Genomic DNA, 14,498 nt, shown 5'->3' with positions numbered 1-14,498 from the left:
TCGCGTATGTTGAGTTGTCACAGCACTATAGCTACTCGAGTGGTGACAAACTACGTATCAATTCGTTTCAAGAGTGTGTATATGTCAAATAAGTTGATTCGTCACAGAGGGGACCACCTGCAGATTTTTTTGGTTTCGAATCACACCTTGAGTGTCATTGAGGGCCAAATGCTTGTGAGGTCACATCGTACCTCGGTCATGCCCAATTGACTTTCAGGTCCCTGCAGTACAAAGAAAATGCGAATCCGAATTTTGGTTGAATTATGGTTGACACTCTCATCAGCGTTCGAACCATCAATATTTTCTCCTTCCACGATCGTTCTTTGCTCTCATACTGATAATTGTAGGTACTTTGCCTGCGCCTCATTACAATGCGTGAAGTTTCACCGACTTTTGGCAGCAACGAATGCGAAGAGTCAATAGAAAACTGCGTGTTGATAACTGTACTGGTTCAGATTATGTAAGAGTTCTGGCCCCTGCTCACTGTACATGTAACGCTTTTCTAGTTAAAATATAAGATTATTCAACTTTTCATATCCTAGTTTATTTATCATAATAATAGATAAAATTGGAAATTCTTTTAGAAAATATTATTCAATTATTTAAATTTTATAAAAAAATGAATAGAATATTTTTTACTAATTTTTTAAATAAATTTTGAAGAAGTTAAAGTTGAAAATGCTAAATTTTTATGAAAATTCGCTTATTTTGTATGGGAAAAATATTATATATTAGAATTTTTAGAAAAATTCGATTTCAATACTATATAATTTTTCAACAAAAATAATAAAAAATATTTCGAATAATTTTTTATATTTTAATTATAATAATTTATTATTTTTTATTTTTTCGAAAAGAAATTATAAATATTTGAATGAAATATTCAATATACTAGTTTGTATGGAATAACCTCATTTTTGCGGGGATTTTGTCACATTTGTCACAGGGGTACGGTGAGCAGGGGCCAGAACTCTTACTACTCGTGGTTTATATTTCAAGTCCAAAGACTCAGTACATTTTGTCTAATCTCTACAACAATGTGGTAGATTGCTTCTTGAGGGCTATGTAAAGTTTCGAAATACTCGGTTTCAAACGGATATGTCAGATCTCCTGGATTCAAGAGCACGACGTCCACATGAGTGGTATTGGGCAACTTGCAAAGAATTTCCATAGTTGCAAAGTAAAGACGATGAGGCTGAAACACTAGCCCTGATTCACCAGTGCTAGCTTTTTTAATAGCAATTCTTACACGGCTGCAGCTGATCGGCACGTTCGAGCGTTTATGTTGCTTTAGTGGTCACTCGATCCGTGCCGTTAACCGCTGCAACCCCAAAGTTAGCTTGGGCAAGCGAATATACTCTGGTCTGCTCCTTGGGGTAAACGTATTGAGGATCTATATGCAAGACGCGCGGGGATTCCGACTTCCCACTGATATAAGGCCTTCGTGACGACATACATCCGATATTGGTGAAAAGATGCGAGGATATGAACAACTATAATTTGTGGCTATGCACTCGCAGAATGATGTTGTACAAGACCATCCTTGAAGTTCAGAACCACAGACACCATCCACAACACAGCCTCTCAGCTTTACCGATGTGTGGAGTTTTCAAAAGATGTGAATGATGTACCATTATCATTCAGCAAAAGACGTTTGATCTCAAAGAGCTCAAGTTTTTGATCACACGGTATTGCGGCAAGGTTATTCACCGACTCTGATCGCCATGATCCTGTCGTGATTCCATTTTTTCATAGAAAATCTTTGCTACCTGATTCGACAATGCTATACAGATTCGCAATTTTCAGTCCACTTTGTAAGAAGGATGGGGTAATGCCGTTTGCGGCCGTCATACCCCCACTTTCAGGCCGGAATGACTGGCATAATAAGCCACTGTTACACCAAGCGAGAAAGCTGCTTTTTCCTTACCAACAACTTGGATGTTGTTACGAGGTTCCCAAAATTTCAGTCCCTCATGACTCCCAACACATTGACACCAAGAGGGATCATTTACATGGTAACAGATATCTAATACCATGAATCTACGAGGGAGAACTATCGTCATATAATGCGATTAGCCGAGTGAGATCTTCCCCCTGGAAAAGGGCTGAGTGTGCGTCTACTTCCGATCACCAAAGATTTGACATACACCGCATCGTTTAAAGCTCTGCTGCTGATGTGCCACACCTCCAACTACGACGATGTTTTCTTCGAGACGTGGGATTTCGCCAACTCATCTAGCAGGCATAAGCCATTGCGGCTGTCAGGACATTGCAACATAAGGATCAAGATACAAGTAGAAGTCTCTCCTATCGTAGAAGTCACTCCTATCGTAGAAGTCACACACTTCAAGCTCCGATAAACAAGCTCTCAAGTTATCTCACACTGTTTTATGATACTAGATACTGAAATGTGTAAGCTGAAACATTCTACCAGATTCCATCCCTCCTCTTCTAACATCTTCCTAGTGGGCGCTGATAATATTATCGATATAACTTTTGGTGTTATAAGCGCCATCCTCACGATGATAACTATTTACTTGATGTGTAAACACCACAATTCTAGAGGTAAGTTAATCTCGGCTCTCGATGGGCCACAGCTGCAAGGTCAGCATATACTAGACGATATAAACTTGACATGTCACATTTCTTTTTCGAATTCCCTCTGACCAGATTAGTTCCAGAACTTGATGTCGAGCAAGGCAGAGACTTTAAACTCAATCCAACTATACCAAATCCTGATCCAGTTTCTATTCCTTCGTACTCTGACTTGCGATCCTTGCCTCTGACATTGAACCAAGCCGTTGTACCATTTCCAATTGCCCCACAACCAGATATCCCACCCAGCACGCCATCTTATCAGACTGCTTCTGAAATTACGCTTGCACAACATCAAATTCTTGAGCAGAATATACAGTCCTTTCCTATCACGACGGATATAGCTACGGTGCCAGATCTTCCTGGTTCTCACGCTTACTACCACTCACTCCAGTCTTTTTTTCTAAATGAGAGTGGGTAGTCTTAATTCGGATGTTCGCGTCATATTAGCAATGATTTTGTGAATCTGGCGTTTAGTATTTATTGAGTTGCATTGTAGGGAGTTAAGATATGGGCTCGCGCCGGGATACCCATATGACGATAGTATACGAAGTAGAGTTGGGATTACATTTTTGTGGTGTTTTCATTTGAAATTTGGATAATTTGAGTTTTGGATGCAGGGAGTACTTAGGTTAATTTTCTTTCTTTCTTTTTTGCAACACATTATTCGAAAGGGATAGAGAAGAGGACGAGATAGAATGTGTTAAAGAGAAGACAGAATGAGGTATAGCAGGGGATATGTATATCAGCCAATTGAAAAGTGCGAATTGTTCAGACTAAGCATTTTGCTGAGAGCAGAATAATACGATCAATTGAATGATATATAGCCGATATCTCCCGCAAGGGCTCTCATCATCTCTATGCATGTGGATTACAACCCCCACTTTCCCAATTGGGAATGCGAACATACATGTGCATCAAAATATCACTATTAGAGGATCGGAACGAGCGCTTATGTGACAGTGTGGGGAGAAAACTACCTCTTTAGATTAAAACGGTGTTCCTCGACCCCGCTGCTCAATACTCACAATAGTGCTTTCGGGAAGCTCGGGTGTAGTACTGAGGCCGATTTGAATCATTTGGCACAAACTCCAAAAATAAATTTCTGCCTAATGAAAAAAGAAATTTTAGAATCTGTATAGTGTGTTTTTAGAAATCTTATAGAGAAGTATAGAATTCAACCTTATTGAAGATTTTTTATAAAATAAATTATATCATTGAATAACCCTTAGAACTAGCTTTATTTATATATTTTTAGAATTCATTTTGAAATTTTCTATAGGAAGTGTACTAATATTTAAAATCTATTTTCAAATAGTTTTCCTTATAGTGTATAGACCACTTTAGGATAAGCGAAATAAGCGAATAGACTTAGTAAGAAATCCTTATCTCAAGCTTTATAATAATTCCTTATTTCAAGCTTATTTCGCTTAAATCATATAACTAATATAACTTTAGTTAGATTTTATAATACTAAAAAGAAACTTCAATTTAGTATATAATCCTAAAAGAATTTATAAAAAGAAAAAAAAAGTAGTGAAATTATTAATCAGAGTTCAAGAAATCGATTTATATAATTCTTTTTGAATTATTTCGAAAATTGAAATTTATATACAATATAATATAATTTTAATCAATGAATTCATTGGTTATAGATATCTCAAATATTAGGATTAATGATTTATCAGTCTTTTAATAAACTAATGACTAATCAAACCTTAAATGATATTATCAATATTAAAAAAACATTCAATTTAATACACAACCTTAAAAGGATTGATAAAATAAAAGAAAAAGAAAAACCCCTATTAATTAGAATTTAAGGAATCGATTGATATATTTCTTTTTGAATAATCTCAAAAATTGAAATTTTTATTTAATATAATAATGTTTGAAAAACAAAAGATTCAATATTGAAAGTTCAAATTCATTAAAATATTTTTAAATTGAATATAAATTTCAATTTTTGAGATAATTCAAAAAGAAATATATCGATCGATTTCTTGAATTCTAATTAATAGACGTTTTTCTTTTCCTTTTATTTTATCAATTCTTTTGAGGTTGTGTATTGGATTGAATACTTTAGTATAAAAACATATTACTAAATTCTAAATACGTTTTTAGCTCAGGCAGAAATCTATTTTTGGGGTTTATGCCAAATGATTCAAATCGGCCTCAGTATGTAGTCCTAGTGAACCCCACATTCCATCGAGATCTGTAGTCTTTGTATTCCGCAACGGCTGCGGTGCGGCCCGGAACTGGCGGGTTGACTCATCTGAGACCCGATTTGTTGGAGGCTGACAGATACATTAAGCCTAATGAATCTTAAAGGAATAGGTTGAATCACATGGAAAACCACAGAATAATCACAATCGTGAGTAGTTTGGGTGATTGGTATTCATGCGCCTTATGTCATTGTGATACTCTGGCAACAGCTTAAATCCTTCTATTCACAATAGTCTGTTCATGAAGAAATACTACATAGCACACTCGCGGTCTTCCCGATGAGCTTCAGGCTCCAAGAACTTGAGTAGAAAGCAATTCGTCACCAATGCGCCTTAGAAGCTTGGCTACTGTCCAAAGCTACAAGAAACACAATCCCGCAGAGATTCTGGCCAATTGCTATTGACAACACTTTACAATGGTAAGTCAGTTAGCACAATGCCTGCACTGCCTGAACAACATGAAATAAACTCTTTTTATTGGCGTTTCGTGCTGAGGAAGTGGTACCTTATCTTTCCATGTCTACTTCACATTCGGAGCCAAAAGTGTTGTGTCTTTTAAGTCAGGACTATCATTCCCAGACACCCGTATCGAAGTTTCCATCATATTGTCATTCAGTATTGCAACACATCAACACATCAATACATAACAAACCTCAGATCCATCTGCAAACTAAACACTCCAAATCTTACGAGCACTCATGATGGCAGAAAGCATACAATTCCAAAGCTAAATACACATACCACAGGCAATTGACCAAAAGATTATTATATTATTTCTCCCAGTATTAGAATTACATACACCCTAGCTACACTAGCACAAACATAGCTATTCACAGATATTCGCTATGATACCTTCAGTTCCATAGACAACATCACTGCTATTTGCTTCCGTCTCTTGGGGTTCACATCCGCTATCAATACCACTCTCTTTACGTGCACACACTACTAAAACGTTGAGTATACGCTCAGTTCAACTTATCATCATCTAATCTACTCTTTCTTTCGTAGCGGCAAAGGACCCGAAAAACAAATTCGTCCACATCGACAGTATATCAGTCGTTTCTCCGCAGCCAGATTGCCATCAAATCCCCATCATTCTTCCCGTCGCATTTTATCTCGTATCTCCTGCTATCATCTCCATACTATACGACACCATACCCGCAAGTCCGTTGATATCCCAACCAAATGCAGTATCCACAAAAAAACCTTCGTCGACGTCAAGCCTTCAAAACAATCCCGCCTGCTCTAATTTCATTCCTCCACATCCGATAGTTCACCAGTCTAGTCGCCTGATCATCCTGACTATGGCCCTCGCGCACACTGAATCCAATCAGCTCGTGTATCTAATCTAATTCGTCACCCTCAAACTCTAACTTTACGTTTACGACACACATAGACATCAGTATCTGTCATCTCACTGTTCTCAAATTTTCTACTCCTGATTTCGAGGGTTTCACTAGCATGCAAATCGATAAGAATACCAATATCAATACATCTAATTGAGGTCTTATCTTCTCTCCCAAGAAATCGATAGAAAATTGACATAATGAAATCTATACCGTCTCTTATTACTTTCTCGTTCCCATAATGACGTTACACAACTTTTTATCCTCTACATCCCTCATGCGCCTTTCATCTTCAGTCGGTGATATGAAAGAATATATATATATATATACATAGATATAGATATAGATATAGCTAAATATTCACCTACTTACCCCCCATCACTCCCCTCCAAATCTCAAAGATACCGAACTCCATATTCATCACTCTCTACACCTCATATATCTAAAATTATATCATCAAATTATAGCTCGGAGCCTACATCGCACTTTCTCCCCATTACCATACCCAGAATTTGCAACAGAAGCTCAGGTCCAATTCCAAGATGTATTAAAGAAGACCCTGATGAAGATTCGAGAGAGGATATGTGCTTAGCTTAGCATCATATCATTTTTTGATTCATTACTCCCACCCTCTCAAAATCCAAAGTATAAGAAAACATAGAATCATCTACTTCAATCCTACACAACCCTAAGTATCCGTAGAGGTGAGCTGAAAATCAAGACGCAGGATGTTGTTTGTACGGGAGCATCTTCCATTTGGTGGTCAAGCTGCTATGATCAGTAAGCAAACTATTGCTCCTCCATGCGTCTTGATGCAAATTTTACAATTTATAGATGATTCTCAAGTTTTCCAAAAAGTCCCAATAGATCTATTATGCTTACATATAAGGAACTTCCTCGGTTATTATGTGCCCTTAAAATGAACACATGCGTTCTCTGCTCCATTCACGTCCTTCTTCCCGGTAAGAGAATTTCTCTACAGGATGTACTGTAGTATCGATTGGTAGGCAAAGGTACCCTTCTAGGGTGAAGCAAATTTAACATTCCAAACTAATTGAATGTTTCAATAGGATTCGGAGCAAAGGTCTAGGATAGTCGAACCCTTCTCTTTCAATCTAGTTGATAGTCACATGACATGACATGAAACCTGGATTGAAAATTATGACTTTGATCTTGAACTTCTGCAAACCTCTTGTAAAGCAGACTTATTTAGATTAAAGGTGAAATCAATTCTCATCGTAAGAACTCAAGACGTGAAACATCATGTGACACCAACTCATGTGATAACGCACCTGTCTCATTTTTGATGTGAAAGACACCAGGTAAGACTTTGCTTTTTTGCTTTTCACTGAAGGGACGTATTCATGACAGTATGGGAGCCTCTTGAAATTTCTCAGCCACTTATCTACACCAATTGAATCGTTCTCGCTATCTCTTTCCTCGACGGACATTCGATCCTCGTCATTCCCCGAGACTGTATTATCCGTTTCCTCGTTGGATTTTGTCATCCTTACTGTTAGACTACCATCTTAATTGAAATTGTTATATGCATGAAACATATAATTGAATATCCGGGAGTAAGTATTTGACATCCGAAACCTTAACCTCCAAAGGAGAGCCGTAAATACCTAGGCACCGCAAGGTTGTTTGTGAATATTGTCAGGAGTCTTGTTCGTGGAGAAGAATCCGAAACTACAACAAATAATAAAGATTGGATAAGCCATAGCAACCTTTAAGCCATGATTCTGTGACGCTGTGGCTTGAGCATGCTCTTGGAGCACGTATCATTTTCGCCTTGATTTATCAGATCGATTGTCTCATCTACATTATGGCTGAGTTTTTAAAAGTCTTCAGTATCAAGTATTGATGAATTCTTGAATAGGACAGGATCATAATATGCCTAGAATTCAACCTTGAACACACCAGTAGGCTTGTCCAGAGATACAAACGCTCAGCCAACAACATTGTAAATGCCTTGCGCGGATATGTCTTTTGGAGACAAACAATCCATCGAGCACTTGCTGGAAAAACACCTTGATAAACCTTGCAAATACGAAATGCAGTAGCCCAATCCATGTGCCGCATCCAACCGAAGAAAGCAGGAGATGAGGCCGACTCGGGAGTTGTGGACTACACGGATATTGACAATCTACAAACAAAAGAATCAGGCATTGCTCGAATGTATGTTTGTTTTATGAGTGCCATGTAGATTGGTAATATGTTGGCGTGTTCGGAGGATTTCATAAGGGATGAAACATGATACATTAGACGCTTAGCGCTTGCCTTGATTCAATTATTTTCAAAGAGATCTTAATGCTCTTACATAGGAAAAGGAATCGGAAGAGAAATTGGTAAAGAGAGATTTGTAGTTTTGCAATTGCTGAAAATGTAATTTGTATACCCCATCGGGACATCATCGGAATACGGCTGTTTGCCAGTGTCATCTGAAGACATTATTGTGTTTGGAGGTGACTAATAATTACCTAGGTATCTATCAAACTTTCGTTCTCCAGACCCTTTTCAGTGAAGTGGTAAACGATTTGGTAATGCCCCGAGACGTCGCCCGAACTTTCGTGTTGGTCTTCGACTTCATAATGACTTAAATTGATGGAAACCTGATCAACATACGAGTTTCTTGTCTCTGCTACACAATGCATGGCCAACGCATTGTAAGATCCCGTGAAGTACACGATTGATGGACACTTCGATTTTCAGGCAGCCTCAAGAAGTCACTACCTCTTAAGCGTGCCTTTATACAGAGAAATGATTGAGTGGTAGGGCTGCGCGAATGCGGATGCCAAACTTGGACACCGACGGATGATTGCATCATCTAGGTATTGGACTCGCGGATGGAAAGAAACAAAATCGTGTATAACGATTATCAGGCTAGGAGGATTAATTATGTCATCCGGGGGAAACATCCTATTGTTCGTACAGGAAGAAGGTGTTACTACCTAGATACTTGGTGGTATGTGAAATTTTCAGCCATGAACAAGTAGAAGCTATGTAACCTTCGTGTTGACTTGAAATGTCGTGATTGATGTTCACCTGGTGGTTTACTTATGCCTTTCTGTGTTCTGGTGACCAGGGCCAATGGAAGCCCGATAATAGATCTTCCTGGCGAATGAATCGATCGATCAATTTACTTGAGAGATAACGATAACGAAGTAGAATGGCTCAATGGCTCAATGGTTCATGATCTCGAGAAATTGCTGTGAAGGGTTCTCGGAGAATACATCGTCCAATGGAGGCTCGTAAGACAGACTCGTGAGACAGAAATTCGGTACGGACCTTTGCATTTTACATTTTGCCGGTCTGTTCTGGTCTGATTAATGTCAAACATCAAACAAAAGTAAAATATATAGACGTCGATTGTTGTTCATGCAATACTACCTGATACTCCAATACCTTCATCTGATATCGTGAGGCCATTCCCTTTCCTAGGCCGAGTAATGTTTTCTCTTTCGAGGCTCCTCAAATAATATTTCCTTAGCTATCTCGGGGAGCTTGACTTCGGACAACCGGTATCGTCTCCTCAAACATGATGCATGAAGGTTCGGGTAGCAATGATGTAGCTCTCTCGATTCGACGGAATCTAGATGGTGCCTTGATATTGCATCAATATTCTGCAAGGACTCTTTTTGCTGCAGATTGAGAGAAGTTGAAGCAAACTTATGATCGAATGGCTGGCCGTCGTCTCACTACCTAAGTACTGTGGTTCTCTCGAAATAGAATTGAGGCGGAGTATTCAACGAATCACAATATATAATGCGCCTTTCATATCCCGGCAGAGGCTTTTAACCGTCAAAGCCATAATATAACGGTTCTGCCGCTACCTGCCAGGTACTCTTCTCCCCAGTACATGAATACCTTTATCCCCCCGTCGATGGTTCATCATCGTTGCAATTCTTACCCAGAAACATATGGCCTATTCATTGCAAGGTACATAAGAATAATAACCCTTTTATAAATCCATTGTGCAACCCACAACTGATCAGTTCATGTCTCAAAGGGAATTCGAACAAACTGCAAGTCGGTGCTGAGACAAGGTTCATCAACACTAAGGTTACAAGCTTTTCAACATGGGGCTGTTTGGTAGATCAAACAAAAAGAAAATACTGCCATCCCAGTCTCAAAATTACGATGATTCAAATGAATTCCAAAGACAACCACATCCTATAGCTACAACTCGACCAAATTGGTTTTACATCGAAGAACGTCCTCATCATATATCAAATGCATACAATCAACATCGACCAGCGCCTCAAGGATGGATAGTGACTCAAATCGAACCACCATCACCACCACCGAGATATCAACCACATACTATCATGGCGCCCCCTCTTCTACCACCACGAAACGGTGTTGCGTTGATGAACTTGCGATCCGTTACAAATCTATTGACAGAGACTTCATTAAATGATCTGCCATGTGTAGCTGCCATTAATAATGGGGTAGCCGTTATGTCACAACAAACCATGCATCATTATCATCAAACGACCGCGCTGTACGATACTTTATCCTCGAAATTATGCTCGGTGGTCACGTCAATTGACGAGGAAAGATTTAGTGGGGATGATCGAGAGCTTACAGTACCTCAACATTATGATTCGGTATGGCAGGAAGAAAAAGAATTAGAGACAACCAGTCGAGATTTCTTTCCACGGAGTAAGAAATCAAAGGCAAATCTGAAGGAAATCAAACCGAGTGAAACGACACATACAAATTACTTTTCAAAGGTTCATGCATATGCCAATTCAAGGTTACCAATGGATCTCAAACCAATGAGACTGTAAGATTTCCATCGTTCCTTGAATTAAGGCTTTGAACTAACAAGTCACAGGTACTTTAATACATATCCTCTCATATGCCTCGCAGCTCAATACTCGGAGCAAGTTTATTCAAAACCTACCGGGCAAGAAAAAGAGACAAGAGTAAATGCGAGAGGAAGGGCAGGGACCGTTATGAAAAGTGTGCCAATTGATGATCGAGATGTAATTGTATTTGCGATTCGAGGAACCACACATTCATTCACAGATTGGGCCGTTAATGTCAAGACGAAGCCTACGTCCCCAGAGGGTTTTTTGGTAAGATAATCTTAGATTCATGAGGAAATTCTATAAATCACTAACAATTTTTATTTTAGGACGACCCAGGAAATTTATGTCATTCTGGATTCTTGGGTGCGGCAAAAGACTGGATTAAACCAATAGCAGCTCGACTTCGAAGTCTCCTGCAAGAAAATCCTAATCGTACTCAATGTTCTTTACTTATTACTGGACATTCCGCTGGCGGGGCCATTGCTGCTCTATTATACTCACATATGCTTTCCACAAGTCCCGAAGCCAGATCGGAGCTTAATGTCCTCACGGGATATTTCAAGCGAATCCATTGTATTACATTTGGAGCACCACCGATCTCACTCTTGCCATTAGAAAAACCAAAGACCCGCGCAGCTTCCAAGTCCATCTTTATGTCTTTCGTCAACGAGGGCGATCTAGTCGCAAGAGCAGATTTCGCTTATGTCAGATCCCTACTCGATCTCTATTCCACTCCGACGCCCGGAAAATCCGTTCTCGAACCCTTGAAATCAGGACTCAAATCTTGCAAATCTAGCAATGCCCTGTCGACGAAAAAGAAACATTCCAAACCCGATCCGCATCGGGATTTCGGACCCATATGGCATGTTCCCGAGGCCACTTTGAGTATTGCGGGAAGTATTATTCTCTTGCGAGGAGTAGATCGATTGGGAAATGCGGAAGGAAGCAAGAAGTTGCAGGATCGAATGGATGATGGAGTGATTGCGCAAATTGTCTCGGATGAATTGTTGAGGGGGGTGGTGTGGGGTGATCCGGTTAGTCATATGATGAAGCTCTATGCGAGGAGGATTGAGGTTTTGGCTACGAATGCTGTGATGGGACGGACGTGAGGGTGAGGTGAGGGGTGATGGGGTGAGTGGGTTGAATGAAAGAGCGGGTGCTTGATATAAGGGGCATTATGAAATGGGATGGGTTAGGCGCATATGGTACTATACCCTTTTATCCACTCCGTTTATTTGCAGGAGATGTTTTTAGTACGGTTATTTCATGCATATATATATACACAAATATTTTCATAATCTTCCTTTCTTGTCGAGTTACTGTGTGATGGATATATTGGATATGTTAGATACCAATCTTGACCCTCTTTTTGATACATTTTCGGGATTTGACTTTATCACGAGAGATTAAGTAAGATTCTTGTAGAAGTTTGGTGAGGTGATTATTTCGTATCGCATGCTCTTTCTTTTGCGAGCGATTGTGTTTGTTCTGCGTATTGTTTCTATTGGGATTAGAGAGCGGAGTTATGATTTATTCTGCTTTGAAGAAGGGAGAGGGGAGGGGAGAGGAGGGGAGGGGAATAGGAATGAGGATGGGAATAGGGAATAGAATGGGGATAGGGATAGGGATTGAGGTTGATTGGAGGTTGAATGAAGGTTGAATGAAGATTGAATGGAGATTGAATGGAGATTGAATGGAGATTGAATGGAGATTGAATAAAGGTTGAATGGAGGTTGAATGGAGGTTGAATGGAGGGGTTGAATGGAGGTTGAATGGAGGTTGAATGGAGGTGAATGAGGTTTGAATGGAGGTTGAATGGAGGTTGAATGGAGTTGAATGGAGGTGAATGACGGATGATTTGGAATGGAGAGATGATTGTGAGATGATAGAATTGGAGTGGGGTAATGTAGGTAGTGTAGGGTAGGGTATGGTAGGGGAGGAGAAATCTGGGTAGGTAGGTAGGTAGGCAGGGGTTAACAATATTTACGCGAAATTTCATTGTGTGATGGGGACTCTGGAGAGTGAAGATTTAGGTTGAATGCTGATGAATGGTTTTTTGCTTGGTAGTTGGGAGTTGGTAGTTGGGTGATTGGTGGTAGGGGGTTTGATTATAGGTAGATTGGTACACTAGTAAGTAGGTATACAAACTGACAGGACATTGTTCATATGGGGATTCTGGGGTTGAGTATTTAGGTAGGAGGTAGTAGGTAGGTGGTTGAAGAATGAATTTGTGTAAAATGTTGAGGGTTGGGATGGGGTTTGTTATTCTATGTACCTGCTTGTGGTAGAGTATTGATGATTTCTCTGTATATTATATTATATGTCGAGTGGATGTAGATGTCTTGTTTTATTGGTATTTGATAGATAAGCTGGAGGAACTTTCATGTCTTTGTGCTTGAGTTCGAGGACGAGAATTCGAACGGGGATTAGAATAAAGATGACGATGGGGTCGAGATGATAATTTGAGAGCGGAAATTTAAGAACGAGGTGATTCAAAGTTGATAGATAATAAGCATTCTACCCGAGAGGAATTTGTGATGGTGGGATAATCGTTTTGTATGGTTGAGAAGTTGAAATTCTTATAGGAGTAATGTAGTGTGATGTGTGTCTAGCAGTTTTGTTGGTTATTTGTATATATGAGATGTATGAGTACGTTGATGTGTGTTCTTTGATTGAGAAATCGGTATTGGTATTGATGTTGATATTGGTCGAAGGCCGAGGGTCGAAGGTCGAAGAGTATATAGAGTATATAGAGTATATAGAGTATATAGAGTATATAGAGTATAGAGTATATAGAGTATATAGAGTATATAGAGTATATAGAGTATATAGAGTATATAGAGTATATAGAGTATATAGAGTATATAGAGTATATAGAGTATATAGAGTATATAGAGTATATAGAGTATATAGAGTATATAGAGTATATAGAGTATATAGAGTATATAGAGTATAGAGTATATAGAGTATATAGAGTATGTAGAATATATAGAATATATAGAGTATATAGAGGAAGTAAGAAAGTAGGAGAAGACACTCGATGCTTGGTATGAATCAACGCTCATTTAGAATAAACGTTATCCCATCTCTCTATCTATATCCAAGAAGATTGTCATGGTTTTTGATATATAGAGAGAGTTGTCGAGTGAGTAATCCAGCAAGCAAATGAAGTAAAGAAGTAAAGAATGAGGATACATATAACATGATGGTGATATTTCGGTCCAGCATACCATACCTATGAAGAGAAGAATGTTCCTCGAAGTATCGTAAAAGTAAATATAAACTCAGAATACCTTTACAAAGGGTCAAATAAAACCATCTATCTTATAGTTGAGGTAAGAGATATGAAGGACTGTGAAAGATGATATCGTGTAATCGTCTACAAAGGGAAGTATATCCCATCCCAGACGGGAGAAGACTTCCTCACGATACATATACATCATCACAATATTATTACTCTTTCACACAAAACACAAATTGTGTAGTATTTCTATCTCACATTGAAGTTTCCC

At 38.9% G+C, this 14,498-nt stretch overlaps 2 protein-coding genes across 2 annotated transcripts; both read left to right on the top strand.

Moving 5' to 3' along the window:
* Positions 1 to 1,565: 1,565 nt before the first annotated feature.
* Positions 1,566 to 3,546, top strand: EAE98_006458 (uncharacterized protein). The gene is made up of 3 exons (XM_038954081.1): positions 1,566 to 2,412; positions 2,467 to 2,565; positions 2,676 to 3,546. The coding sequence occupies exons 1-3, from the start codon at positions 2,391 to 2,393 to the stop codon at positions 3,014 to 3,016; spliced, it is 462 nt and encodes a 153-aa protein (XP_038809326.1). The 5' UTR covers positions 1,566 to 2,390; the 3' UTR covers positions 3,017 to 3,546.
* Positions 3,547 to 9,689: 6,143 nt separating this feature from the next.
* EAE98_006457 (uncharacterized protein) lies at positions 9,690 to 12,324 on the top strand. Its single transcript, XM_038954080.1, has 4 exons — positions 9,690 to 10,108; positions 10,179 to 10,958; positions 11,010 to 11,253; positions 11,313 to 12,324. The coding sequence occupies exons 2-4, from the start codon at positions 10,249 to 10,251 to the stop codon at positions 12,093 to 12,095; spliced, it is 1,737 nt and encodes a 578-aa protein (XP_038809325.1). The 5' UTR covers positions 9,690 to 10,108; positions 10,179 to 10,248; the 3' UTR covers positions 12,096 to 12,324.
* Positions 12,325 to 14,498: the final 2,174 nt, after the last annotated feature.

The sequence above is a fragment of the Botrytis deweyae genome, assembly GCF_014898535.1.
Source record: "Botrytis deweyae strain B1 chromosome Unknown BDEW_014, whole genome shotgun sequence".
Taxonomy (NCBI): Eukaryota; Fungi; Ascomycota; class Leotiomycetes; order Helotiales; family Sclerotiniaceae; genus Botrytis; species Botrytis deweyae.
The sequence above is the reverse complement of the archived record's forward strand: the minus strand, read 5'-3'. Positions and strand labels throughout refer to the sequence as shown.